Below are 13,500 nucleotides of genomic sequence, written 5' to 3' on the forward strand. Positions count from 1 at the left end.
TTGTGGTAATTTTATAATTAAATCATAATTAATACAAAACATTGATTATGATAGCAAATATTAATCAATAAAAATTATTTTCAGTCAGATATAAGAAAAACTTCATAGCACAGGCAACATTATTTTAATCTGACAATAGTGACTAGGTAAATAATATTTTCAATATTGGTTAAAAAGTACTCATTGTTGTTTAAAGGGGTTTGACAATCTTGTAAGAGAATATTAGTACTAATAAAATAAAAATGCAACAATTAACGATTCAATATCAACTGAATAAGGAGAAGAAAATTAATGTTTTACTTTAATTCAATTAATATAACCATTAACACAACAAAATGAAACCCATATGGAATTTAATAGTTAAACAAAATAGGTTATTATTCTTAGGTAAAATACTATTCAGTCCCATATCCGCAAAAATCACAGTTGCATCAAATGAGTAATTTAAGTTCATCACTATAGTCTTTTACATCGGAAATAATTATTTTCTTATGGTCATTTTACAGTTAAATTATAATAAATCCAAAACAATATTTAAGATAACAGACCTTTACCAATATAAATCATTAACATAATCAGAAATAAGGGATAGTTAATAATATAGCTTTGTATTTAAACAAAATAAGGAGCTTAGTCGACTAATCCTCAAATGATATACCTTTTTGCTAATATAGTTTATTCGTCTTAAAAAAAAAAAAAAAAGTGACTAATTCTTATGGAAATGAATAAGGACAAGAAAATAAGAAAATTCGCAACGAATAAAAATGGCAAGACAACAAAAGAATACAAATAAAACACATAAGGGATTAACTGGTGAAAAAACAAACAAAAAAAACTTCCTTATTAACAAGACTATTCAGTCCCATATCCGCAAAAATCACGGTTTCATCAAATGAATAATTAAAAATCATCACTATAGTCTTGAAAATCAGGATTACAGTTTAAAGGATAACAGTAAAAATTTTCGAATGTGACTTATAGAGCATTTTTCATTTTTTTTTTAAATTGTGGCTGTCTTGAGACTGGCTGACAGAAGTGAAATCAGGCGTTACCTCTTATAGCTTAGGATAGAAAATATTAGTTCCAAAATAATAATAGTCAAAATAGAACAGCCATTTCCCAATTTTGGCAGGAAAACATTTTATATTATTTTAGGTATGTAAGAAGTAACAGTTCACTAAATCTAATGCCGGGATTTTAAACTTCTCTAGCTTCCATTAGTCACTTTCGTAATTCTTTTAATTCCATTAACCACACTTTCATATTATGTATAAACATTTTCGTGCTAGAATACATGAATTTATTGATCCCCTCACCTCACCACTCCCGTTTTATCTCGCATCATGAAATTTATATACTCCCATATATTTTTCCTCTTTCTTGAGATGTAGAATGTTGGTAGAGAAGTCATATTGATAAAACCAATTTAAATAATTTAATTTGAAATCATAGAAAGTTATTGTTTTTTCACTTTTTAAACAGGATTTAAATGTAAATTATTACTACTAATATTTAGCGCATAGACTAATGATTAATTAATTTTATACTGAAACTGAAGCAAAAATATTTGGAAAAGTCAAAAACTAATATTGTTAAAAAGATTCGGTTTACAAAAATTTAATATAGTCAACAAAGATTGACTATAGTTTGTTCAAGTGTTTTCAGTGTAATTTTTCCTTAGTAAAGAACATGGTATGAGAACTGGCATTGATCTGGAGCGGGATTTGGGATCTACACTTAGGATAGGCCTTCTGTTTTGGCATGAGGTTTGATTGAGCTGTAACTACTGTCAATCATCTTTAATAACATTGGTTAAAAACTTAATGATTATACTTTGTGCAACAGACAAATGTGCTTCTGGTTTTATCATGTATGTATTAAGGTCAAACAGAATGTGGATGTTAACCAAGCTGATTCCCTACTCCATAAAAACAAACATCAACCACACCCATCATCTACTAGGGATGGGATATCGATAATATCGAAATATCAATATTTTGTCTCCGATGTCCGATTTTGATAATATCGCAATACCGATATTTTCTTCCAATAATATTGGAATATCGGTTTCTAAAAAAAAAAAAAGAAGTCACCAGTAAAACATAGATGTAAACAAAAGAAATATTGACAATATGCATTCCGATTGTATTATTTTCAATAATTTAAGTCCATTCGATTCTTTGATATTCTTATTCATATCGATAATCAGCAACAATTTTTAATATTATTTTATTGAAATGTCGATATTTTGGTTCAATAAATAAATATTGATTTCTAAGGTTAGCAACAATATTCCAACATTATTTTATCAAAATATCGATATTGAGGTTAGCAAAGATATTTCGATATTATTTTATTGAAATATCGAAATTTAGTTTTTGAAATGTTATATCAAATATTGATATTTTGATAAAATGATATCGGAATATTGTTGATAACCTTCAAAATTGACATTAATAACAATGTCGGAATATTGTTACTAATATTCCATAACGATATTACAATAGTACAAAATATCAAAATAAATATGTAATTATCAAAATAAAATATCAATTTTCTAGTCTTTTTAAACAAAATATCAATATTTCGATAAAACAATATCGGAATATTGTGGATAATATTCCATATTGATACTACAATAATACAAAATATCAAAATAATTATATAATTATAATAAAATATCGATATTCTATTTTTCAATTTTCTAGTCTTTTTAAACAAAATATTGATATTTCGATAAAAAAATAATATCGAAATATTGTGGCTAATATTCCATTTTTAAATTTTGTACAATTTAAACAATTATATTTTAGTTTAAATTCGTTATATTTATGATATAGAAGTCGTTATTAAGAGTTTCTTATATATTTTGCTTAGGTATGACATAAAATAAGTCTTCTTATGTTATTATTTTATAATTATTATTACTTTAATGCGTTAAATTTTAGATATCGATATCCCATCCCTATCATCTACTAGATCAGAACTGTGCACTAGCAAAATTACTGTTCATATTTGATTCACCTTTGCATATTATTTGAATATTGTAAAAATTCAAGCAGCCTCAGATTATAAAAAATGAATCATCGAAATGTATTATCATTCGGAGGAAAAGAAACATCAATCATCATGAGCTGTAATAAATTTTCTACAGAGTCTTGCTAATAAGTTTCATGGGGTATTTCTATTAAGAACATTCATTAATGAGTGTTAAAAGAATAACCTTATCTATATAGAAACAATTTATAATTAAACAGCAATTAAAATTACAGTTAGTCTAAAAACAAAAATATTTATGGCATTTTAACAAATTAATCAGTCACTAAAACAGGATCAAAAAGTCTTAATGAAATGGTTAAGTTGATGCATTAAGACGCTTAGCCACTACGGTCATGGTTTAAAAAGTATTAAAAATAAATGTGGGCTTAGAGAGAGGGAAGAGGAGGAGAAATAATGAATCATAAGAGATTAAATCCTAATAATAACAATAGGGGTATTCATATTGTGTTAAATGTAAAATTTTATGAGTACAGGAATTGTGAGCAGCCCTATTTAAAGCTATATTAAATGTTAAATGCTCAAGAGCTCCTAATAGATTTTTTGATCTACTTGTTTATAATCTTTCCTTCCAAAACTTCATGTAATTGTTTACTTCTAAGTTTTGATTAAAGTAATTTATTACAACATGCCTAAAGTAAGTGAAAAAAAGAAGTGTGAAAGTTTGGCATCTGAGTTCTTTGTTGAATCAAGATGAGCTAATTGACAACTCTCATTACATTATTATTATTATTGTCATCCATTGCTTTATTACTTTTAAAAACATCCAAAACAATACCAACATAATCAAAACACAAATTACAAGCAAGTAAGCTAACAAAAAAAAAAAAAAAGTGACGAGCTCAGCTGGTCTGTTGCATGTCATTCTCCATTTAACAGACTCTCGACCATCTTATATGTTATATCTTTTTAACATGGTAAAAGAAGGAAATATTTCTCCATTAAACACGTTAATCTAAAGATAATGAATATCTCTAGTTTAACATGTTTAGGCCTGCTAAATGGAAAAACTCATGTTAAATGGAGAAATATTTCCTTTTTTACCACCTTAAAACAATATAACATGGTTGAGAGTCTGCTAAATGAAGAATGACATCACGTAACAGAACAGCTGAGCTCTGCACCATTTTATTTGTTGTCGTGTTAGGTTACTTGCTCGTAGTTTGTGTTTTGATCGTCTTAGTATTGTTTTTAAACAAGACAATCAGTAGCCAAACTTTCACACTTCTACTTTTCACTTAATTCAGCCATCTTGTAATAAATTACTGTAATCAAAAGTTAGAAGTTAACAATAAAAAGAAATTATGGAAGGAAAGTTACTAAACAAGTTGCTCAGAAAATCTGCTATAATAGATAAATTTTAACCATTACTAGATGCTATGAAATTATGAATTAAAGCTGTCTCATTAAATTCCACTGTTTTACAATTAATAAATAAGCAGACGCATAAGCATCGAAAAAATGTTTCTAATAGTTACTCCTTACAAGTTGGGGTTTCAATAACAAATCATTATATAACTTAAAATTACCCTCATTGGAAATTATTTCCGCCAATGCTAAAGAGTTTTCAAGAAACAATAAAAATTAAGAAGTTCTTTTAAGTATAACTTATCAAGAATTTTAATTATAATTTAAAATACAAGAGAGGATTACATATTAATAATTATACAATAGTTTACAATGAAACTATATAAATTATAAAACAGGTAATTGATGTTATTAGGTAGAACAAACAAGACTGTTCAGTCCCACATCCACAACAAAAATGATTGATTTTTCATGGAAATAGTTATAAAATCCTCATTATAGTCTTTTGAATACAAATAAATACCATGGCACCAATATTTTATTGGTGGAAAATTCATGCAATCACAAACAGTATAAAAATATATTTATACTAGAAAACTAAGCGGAAAATTATGAAACCTACCCTAGGTAACCCAACCATAAGGTACCCTGACACCAACAATTACAACAAAATAGGGACATCATGTTGAGAGAAACAAGAATAAGAAATTAAGGTTAAGTTAGAGACAAGTGATACAGTTAGATGATCTACAGATATATAGAAGTTCAATATTTGATCAACACATGAATTATATCATTACAGAGTTTAAAAACTACCTCAGAAAGATTACAAGGACTTTAATATCAATAAACTCGTAAAACTTAACTTTTCCTTTAAAAACATAAATAAGAAACATTCATATTAAAAAAAAAAAAAAAATTAGAAAAAAACATGATTTGGCAAGTTAGAGCAGCATCAGATCAATGAAAATGTATTCATATAATATCATTCGGAGGAAAAGAAAATCATCACTTGCTGCAATAAATATAATTTCTTTACAGTTCAAATTACCATAACTAATTAAGTGCATTATTCCCATCTAAAAGTTTAATACAAACCTGAATTGTATATTTGCATTCTGCTAACGTATTCCACAGTTTAATGGTACGATCTCTACTACCAGAAACTATCTGCCTGTTGTCAACAGAAAATGCAACACTCAATACATCCTAAAACAAAGAAACAATAATAAATTAAAATATGACCAAAATAAGACAAGATAACTTATCAAGAATAATTAACAAAATTAGCTAGTTATAACCATCAAGAGTGGATACTATAAACTTGTTCAACTTTTGATTGCCAACACTTATCAAACTGAAGCCTATTAATTTAATTAGCATTTCATTTTGTTGTTTCCAATTAACTCAACAATTCATCACTGCATTCTTGCCTCCTCAAAAATCAGCCATCTTTCTATCCTGTCCACCCTTGAAGTTTCAAGTGGACTCTCAGCCTGGTGCCATAGACTTATTCTTTGATGTCATGGGATCACATAGGGATCCATCCTTGTGACTTGACCTGTTCACTGCAGTGCATAGAGCTGGATAATCGTCTATTAGACTCATTTAAGAAAGAGTACACTTCTTTGTTATTGCACCTTCTTCCATATTGAACCATTTTTCACTAAACTATAAATGTGTTTCAGGAATTTTCTTTCAAATGAAATCTGTAATTTAATTGGGAAAAATATTCGTGCAGAATAACCTTAATTTTGGTTGTTAGAGGCAACATCAACCACAAATGGCAAATCAAATGAAGAAATAAAAAAATAATTGTATAACAACATAAGCAACTTACAAATGTAAAAAAAAAAACATAACTTAGCAGAAGATGACAAATAATTAGACAATTGTAATAAATTAAAATTTAAAATAATAACTAAGATTGATACTATATATTTCTTAAAAGGTTAAAACTGTTACAGGAGTAGTTAGACAGACAAGTAATAAACTAGTTTAAAACGACATATTATTTAATTACCTTAGTATGATCCTCAAATCTTCTGGTTGTTTTTCCAGCTGCAAGATCCCATAGACGAAGAGTTTTGTCCCAGGAACCGGATAGTGCATAATTTCCATCAGAGGAGAGGACTACGTCACTTACAAAATGAGAATGACCATGCAATCTCTTTTGAGGTATTCCGTAGTTAGAATCATCCCTATTCAACTTCCAAACAATAAGAGTTTTGTCTGAAATAAAAACATTAATGTTATTTAAGACATTAAAAAGGAATCTTAGTAATCAAATGAAAAGTTCAACTGAACAACCTATGTAGATTTGGTTTATAAGATGATTTTTTTGTACTGTACGATTGGATGGTACTTTTGTACTATTCCTATTCTCCTCTAATATAAATTACTGCTTTAATTGAATCATAGCTGTTCACTTTTGCTTAGTCAAGATATAAACAAACCTCTAATGAATCCTTTTTTTTTTTTTTTTTTTTTTTTTTTTTTTTTTTTGAGATTTGGGACTAAATAGGCATTAATCAGTTTATAGGATCAAATTATAACACAATGGTTGTTGGACACCTAGTAAGAAAGGACAACCTTAACTGTTATTAAGCTAAACCCATAGAATATACTAGGTGAGAAAGGTTTTAACCATTAGTAATTTTTTCATGCTTATAAATAATTTCTGGACTACTTTAGTGCTCATAGGACAAGGATCTCTTATGTCTTATAGCACTTTCCTCAGTCAGATTATTCAGTTCGATTTCTACATTGTCCAACCTTCTGAGCTGAGACTTCCTCCTCCTGGCTTTCCATAAAAAAGCCTTCTTAGAATACTCTCATACAGTTCATACTCCCTACATGCCCAACCATTATAGTCTATTGAGCTGAAAGACTCTAAGGAATGTATAATTTGTCATACAGAACTCTTAACTCTCTGTTAGTCCTCATTCTCCTTCGATTTTCAACTTAGATTGGCACATAAACGATATGGAGTACTTTTCTCTCCCATAAATTTTATTTATAACAACACTTAAAGTTCTAAATCCCTTAATTTGATTTAATTGATATTCGAATGTACATACTCTAGTCAGCATTAATTTCCAGGTCGCTAGTTTCCTTGAGGAATTCTTCTAGCACTCTTTAAAGTAGTAGGATAATTCAACTGTAAATTTTGCCTCCACCATTTGTTTAAATTTCACTTATGGATGCTTTTAAATCAATGGTAAACAGCACCGGTGACAGTGCTTAAATCTTATTGTATATTGTCTTCTGATGTAAATTTTTGTGAAATTCTCCCATTAAATAAGAATATTCTAATGGAAGTATTAATTAGTCTTTCTGACCAGTTGGTTTAATTTCGTTGGACTTCTTAGCTTGAGGTTTTTTTTCCCATAAACTCAGTTCCTAATTTGTTTCGTTTGGAGCCACTATTCATAAGGAAGTATGTACGGAGAATCACAAGATCAACAACTCCACATTCAATTTCCTACAAGGCTGCAACATCCACTTTATACTTCTCCATTGAATTCTTAATATCACGTAGTAAAGAAAGAACATTTAAATAATATGTTGATTTTATTTAATTATAGCACAATCTCAGTAATTACTGGAGAAGAGTGGCCAGAAAAAATATCTATCATAAGCGATTAAATCTCAATGGAAACATGGAGTAAATACTACATGTAACCCCAACGAAAACATAAAATTTGTATAAAAATCAATTATAATTATTATTTGTTTAGCCTTTCAGAGGAACTTCTTTAGTCACTGTAGACGGATTTGCAGCCATAGAATATCTTCTAAGCTGCCAAACATAAACAGATAGAAAAGAAAAAATGGATTATCATTCATTTCTAAAAGGGACTCCTTCCTCTATTTGCCTATCCTATCTCCTTACTGAACATTCAATAAATTAATTCATGCATTATAAAAACACAGCACAAATGAATATAAAACCGAAGATTAAGCGAATACTTTAGCAAACTTACCAATGTATTATAGAAAATAAGGGGGATAATTCATGGAAAATAAATGCAGAAACTGTATGTGCATATAAACTCAGAAAATTTAATTTAAACAAGTGGATATTGATTATTTGAATATAATCTCTGTTTTGTTACATCTCTTCTTTCCATTCATCTTCCCTTCCCACGAAGTACAAGAGAACTCAAAATTTACTTCCTTAATATATTTAATTAATTAAAAAAAAAAAAAAAAAAACTATGAGGGACATAAAATAAACAAGTTATGTTCCTCAGTAAACGTCTACTTCACCCCTTGTTTATTTAACATACAAATTATTTCTTCAGAAATGAAGAAGATACAAGAATAAAAACAGTTTTTTTAAAACCATTAAATGAATGTGTATGACATTCTTAACATGGATGGGACAATTTGATAATCTGCAAGTAAAAAATAAAAAAAGGAATAAAAACTTCCTTAATTTACAGGATACTGTATGTGTAAGTGAGGACATTCACATTTCCACTTTGGAGAGACACTTTTGAACTCAATAGGTCATATGGGACATACTCATATACTTTAGCCACTTTAAACGAGAGATCAATGTGATCTTGGCCCACCCACCATGTAATTTAACATTATTGAAGTAGTTCTCCTAGTGCCCTTATATAGTACTGTAAAAAATTCGTAAAAATTAAATAAATCAAAGTTGAATACTATGAAACAATAAACGCCCCAAGAAAAATCAAGCATGCTTACTAAAGGAAACTTAAATGGTCAAGTGATAAATAATGCTTTTGCAAATTACAACCTAATTAAAAGAATAGGAACCTAATGGGTTTTCTAAAATTCAAGCATGACTAATTTAAAATGACAATAGAAAGGGTCAACAAATTCTAAGACTTTGTTAATAACCATCCACATGTATATACAGAACCACCTATGCATTAACTTAGTTTTAATTAACAATATAATATTGAACCATTAAAAAATAACCTTCTCAATCTCACTTCTTATAGTTTAGATTGATTTTAAACAACCCCCACATTTGTTTATAGGGGTGACATACAGCTGCAATAATAATGTAGAAAAAAAGGACATAATCTTCATAATTAATAACTTGAAATTTATATGAAAAACCAACATGTGTAAGGATAACAATTCCAATGCATCATGGTTATACCTTATAGAATAAGAATGTTTTAAGAAACTCTTACATTACCAAGTCTCGGGTTAAATTAGGAACAAATTAACTCTTTACGGTCTTAAAAAAAAAAAACCAAACAACAGGTGGATATATCCAAACAAGCAATCATTCATCACAGATGTAAATAAAAGGCAAAACTATAATATTGTACTAAGAATGGGACTTTAATTGACCAGGGAAGTGAGTGTAATGTAATGTCTTCACTGAGCCAATGGTCTTCCAAATCTACCAAGTAACATATATTATCGGCAAAACATGAGTTCACTTATTAGCAATTAAAAACAATGGGCTAATAAACTGGTTTAAACAGTAAGATGACTATTTGGTGGCAGATTTATTTGTCAATATATAAACATAAGAGAAAAGTTAACTACAACAGATTGAAAAAACGGAACAAAATAAAGTGCAATAAACCTATTCTGAATTCCATAACGGAGTAGCAACAGAAAATTAATAAGCATAAAACAAATATAACTTTGGTACATACCTCGGGAACATGACAAAATCATATCAGGATATTTAGGGTTTGTTGCAATCTGAGTAACCCATCCATTATGCCCACGGAGGGTTCCTCTTAATTGTAGTGTTTCAGACATTTATAAGCGTAATTTTAGCCAAACAGTGTGGATAAATTCGGATAACAAACTTTCACCCACGGGCCATACACGTTGTATAGCTCAGTAAAAAGGAAGCTACCTAGATGGCAGTGCGAAACACTTGGATCCAAAAAAGGATACTAAATCTGATAAAACAGCCGGTATATGTTCCAATGAATATATACTGAAAAATTACAAGTTTATCTCGATAAATTCAATGACAGTTGCGTATTAAAATAAATTGAGTGAAAATGGAAGTAGAAAATATAATTGTAAGTAAGAACGGAAATTTAAACTTATTCTTTTTCTTAACAAATTCTTTAAATTATGTCGCTATAGTCTTTGTTATATCTTATATTTTATCTTAAAATTTCAGTTTTGTTTATACAAGTTATTTTTCTTATTTAATTGTTTAATCAAAGAAACAAAATTGTTCAATATTACATAAATTCTTCATCCGTGAATACTACGATAGAAAGTATTTTGCTCTTAATTTATATTATTAACTAAAAGAATTGAATTAAAAAATTCATTTGAGTTAAAAATATTTAAAAAATTATTAGATCATTCATTGACACATCTAATTGTGTGGTGGTATCATTGGTTTAGTGAGTGGGTTCACTAGTTGAGAATAATCGGCCATTTTCTTCGATGTACGCTATCTTTGAGTTTTATAAATAAATAGTGTTAAGTGTTACTAAGTTTTCTGTTCGTAATAGTTACGTAGACTTCTTTTCAGTCTATTGAAATGGAAGATAAGACTTCGTTAAAAGAACTGGATCAGTGGATAGAACAGCTGAATGAATGCAAACAACTTACCGAAAGCCAAGTCAAAACTCTTTGCGATAAGGTAACTGGGTTGAACTAGTAAAATTACTTATCTCTAACTTGCCTCATTCTTTTCTGTAAATAAGTATCATATTTTTATTGTTTATATTGTTTGTTGAACTATCCATGATTACTTGATATTCTTGTTTCCATTATTATTTTTTTTTATTTGTATAACATTTTCCTAATTATTACAAATATCTTTACAGGCAAAAGAAATATTAGCTAAAGAGTCCAATGTGCAAGAGGTTAAATGTCCTGTCACAGTTTGTGGAGATGTACATGGGCAGTTCCATGACTTGATGGAACTGTTTCGAATAGGAGGCAGATCTCCAGATACTAATTATTTGTTCATGGGTGATTATGTTGACAGAGGATACTATTCTGTGGAAACAGTGACATTATTAGTTGCTCTTAAGGTATATATTTTATTATATGTATCATCTTTATATTATGAATTATTACACCATTTCTGTTTTAAAATTTATATATACATATATATATATATTCCCCATATCATATTTATTATTTCTATTATGATATAAGGATTGTTAATAACTAGCTTACATTGTTGGTGATGTAATATTGTTAGTTGTCTTGTTTATGTCTAATCAGGGAGCCTATTAGTTCCCGTTCTATATTCATTTTAAACAGTGTGAAATTTTATTTTTACTTATCTCTAATTTTGCTATGTCATAATTGTAATTATTATTAAATTATCAGTTTTATTATCTTACCAAAATTCTATAACAATATTGGATTTTGCTTTTTTTTTTTTTTTTTTGTTTACACTTCTGTTAGTATTCAATTTTAAGTTTGTAATCTGTAATTAGGTATTGTCTGCTTGTATTTGTAAATAGTAATTTCAAAAATTATATTAATTTAACAATTATTTTTATGAAATTATTGAAGTGGCTATTTGGTTTTAGAATAATTTCAATGTTATAGGTTATTTATTCTAATATTGATTTAATTAATCAATTCTTAACTTTAACGATTCCAACTTTTAAAACTTAACTGTGATAAGTATAACTGATTGAAGTAATAGTACTTCATGTTTATTTTAATAATTGGGGACTAAATTCACAGTTTTTCATTTTTGGATTATTTTATTTACTTGTGCCATTCAGACATTACTTACTGAAGTTGTTAGGACATGTTTTAAGTTACTCGCCATAATTATTTATGTTTATGATAACATTCAATTTTAAATTATTATATATTATTAAAATTTAACTCAAATGTTTGCATTGCTAGTGATTTAATTTGATGATTCCATATAATTATCATTATTAGTTTTATTTGTTGTTATTTATCTTAATATATGAGTCATGCTCATCATCATTTTAATTTCTTTGGGTAAATAGATTTATAATAATGTTAATATATACTGTTACAGAAATTCGACAGTGGATTTGGTTGCTTTCTTTTATTTATTTAGGGTAAACTTCGGTAATGGGTTCTTAAAATGCTAGAAATAATTTTCAGCTCTGATTTGCAAGAAAGTAATAGTAGTTATAATTGCATTTTGTTTTCCCCATAATTTAGATAATCCAATGCGGATTACATAATGATAAGAGATTTTGCACTTTTATTGATTCTTCTGTTGTTTTTTTTAATAATCTCTGTGATACACATCTTTTTGGTTTAATGTTTAAATTGCCTTAAATTCTCATAATATTCAAAGCATTTTTAGGGGACCTAAGTGGAAAAATATGAGTAAAATTGTAGATCATTAATAAAATCTCAATTTTTATGTAGATTTTAGAAAGGTTGAATTAAGATGATTTTGACTTTTTTTTGTTTTAAATTTTACCATATAAAGGATATTTTACTTTAAAATAATATTTAGTACATTCCTAATTTGATCAGTGACATCACAGTTGAAAAAATGCTTTTAGGGAAAATAAGTACTTGTTGATACATTTTTTCTTAACCAACTAAAATTAATGAACATTTGTGTACCAATCTGAAGTGGAAATAAAAATACATTAGAAAACGATGGAATACATAGAATTACTTGATAGTTCTATCATGAAGTTAGAGTAAAACCTTCTAAGTTTTTCGGATGTGTATATGCTACTCTCCCATGTAAAGTATGAAAGTGAGCTAAATGGAAACACTATTGTTACAACCAAGTACAAATTACTGTAAGGTGTGCAAATTTCCTGCCATCAGTCTTGATAGCTGTCACCAGAAGTTGAGAACTCCTGGAAAATCTATTTCTTGCTTCATATACCAACTGGTGCTTTTTTTTTAACATTGAAATTTTAACATAATTTTTTATTATATATAAATGTTTAGATAATAATATTCTTAATAAATAAAACAACTTAAGCATGCAATAGTTATTGTGGTACAATAACATGTAATATAATATCCTGCATGTATGTTTATTGATCTATTTTATTTATAGTTCAGATTGATCTGGTGTCTCAGGATATTAGTAGTAGTTAATAGGTTCCAGGAAGTACAACTAGGTTGCGTATGTAGTCATTATTTCTATCTTTATCTTATTCTTCTTATTTTTTTTTTTTTTTTTTT

General features: G+C 27.9%; 2 protein-coding genes across 3 annotated transcripts in view; one reads left to right on the forward strand and one right to left on the reverse strand.

Annotated features, from left to right (window-relative positions):
* Positions 1–5,406: 5,406 nt before the first annotated feature.
* On the reverse strand, positions 5,407–10,231 carry LOC136795142 (small ribosomal subunit protein RACK1-like). Its single transcript, XM_067044776.1, has 3 exons — positions 10,020–10,231; positions 6,389–6,597; positions 5,407–5,574 (listed from the first exon to the last, which is right to left on the reverse strand). Exons 1-3 carry the CDS (start codon positions 10,126–10,128, stop codon positions 5,422–5,424), a joined length of 471 nt encoding a protein of 156 aa, XP_066900877.1. The 5' UTR covers positions 10,129–10,231; the 3' UTR covers positions 5,407–5,421.
* Positions 10,232–10,317: 86 nt separating this feature from the next.
* mts (protein phosphatase 2 catalytic subunit mts) overlaps positions 10,318–13,500 on the forward strand; it is a 9,768-nt gene continuing 6,585 nt past the window's right edge. Inside the window, exons 1-3 of one of the 2 annotated variants that reach the window (XM_014432011.3) lie at positions 10,318–10,400; positions 10,868–10,978; positions 11,166–11,375. In XM_014432011.3, coding sequence (XP_014287497.1) covers positions 10,380–10,400; positions 10,868–10,978; positions 11,166–11,375 — 342 coding nt within the window. In that variant the 5' untranslated portion in view covers positions 10,318–10,379. Of the gene's footprint in view, positions 10,401–10,650; positions 10,782–10,867; positions 10,979–11,165; positions 11,376–13,500 lie in introns of those variants that run through there. The other variant, XM_014432012.3, reaches the window with a different exon arrangement.

Source organism: Halyomorpha halys, unplaced genomic scaffold (genome assembly GCF_000696795.3).
Source record: "Halyomorpha halys isolate HHAL.00 unplaced genomic scaffold, Hhal_1.1 Scaffold1020.1, whole genome shotgun sequence".
Taxonomy (NCBI): Eukaryota; Metazoa; Arthropoda; class Insecta; order Hemiptera; family Pentatomidae; genus Halyomorpha; species Halyomorpha halys.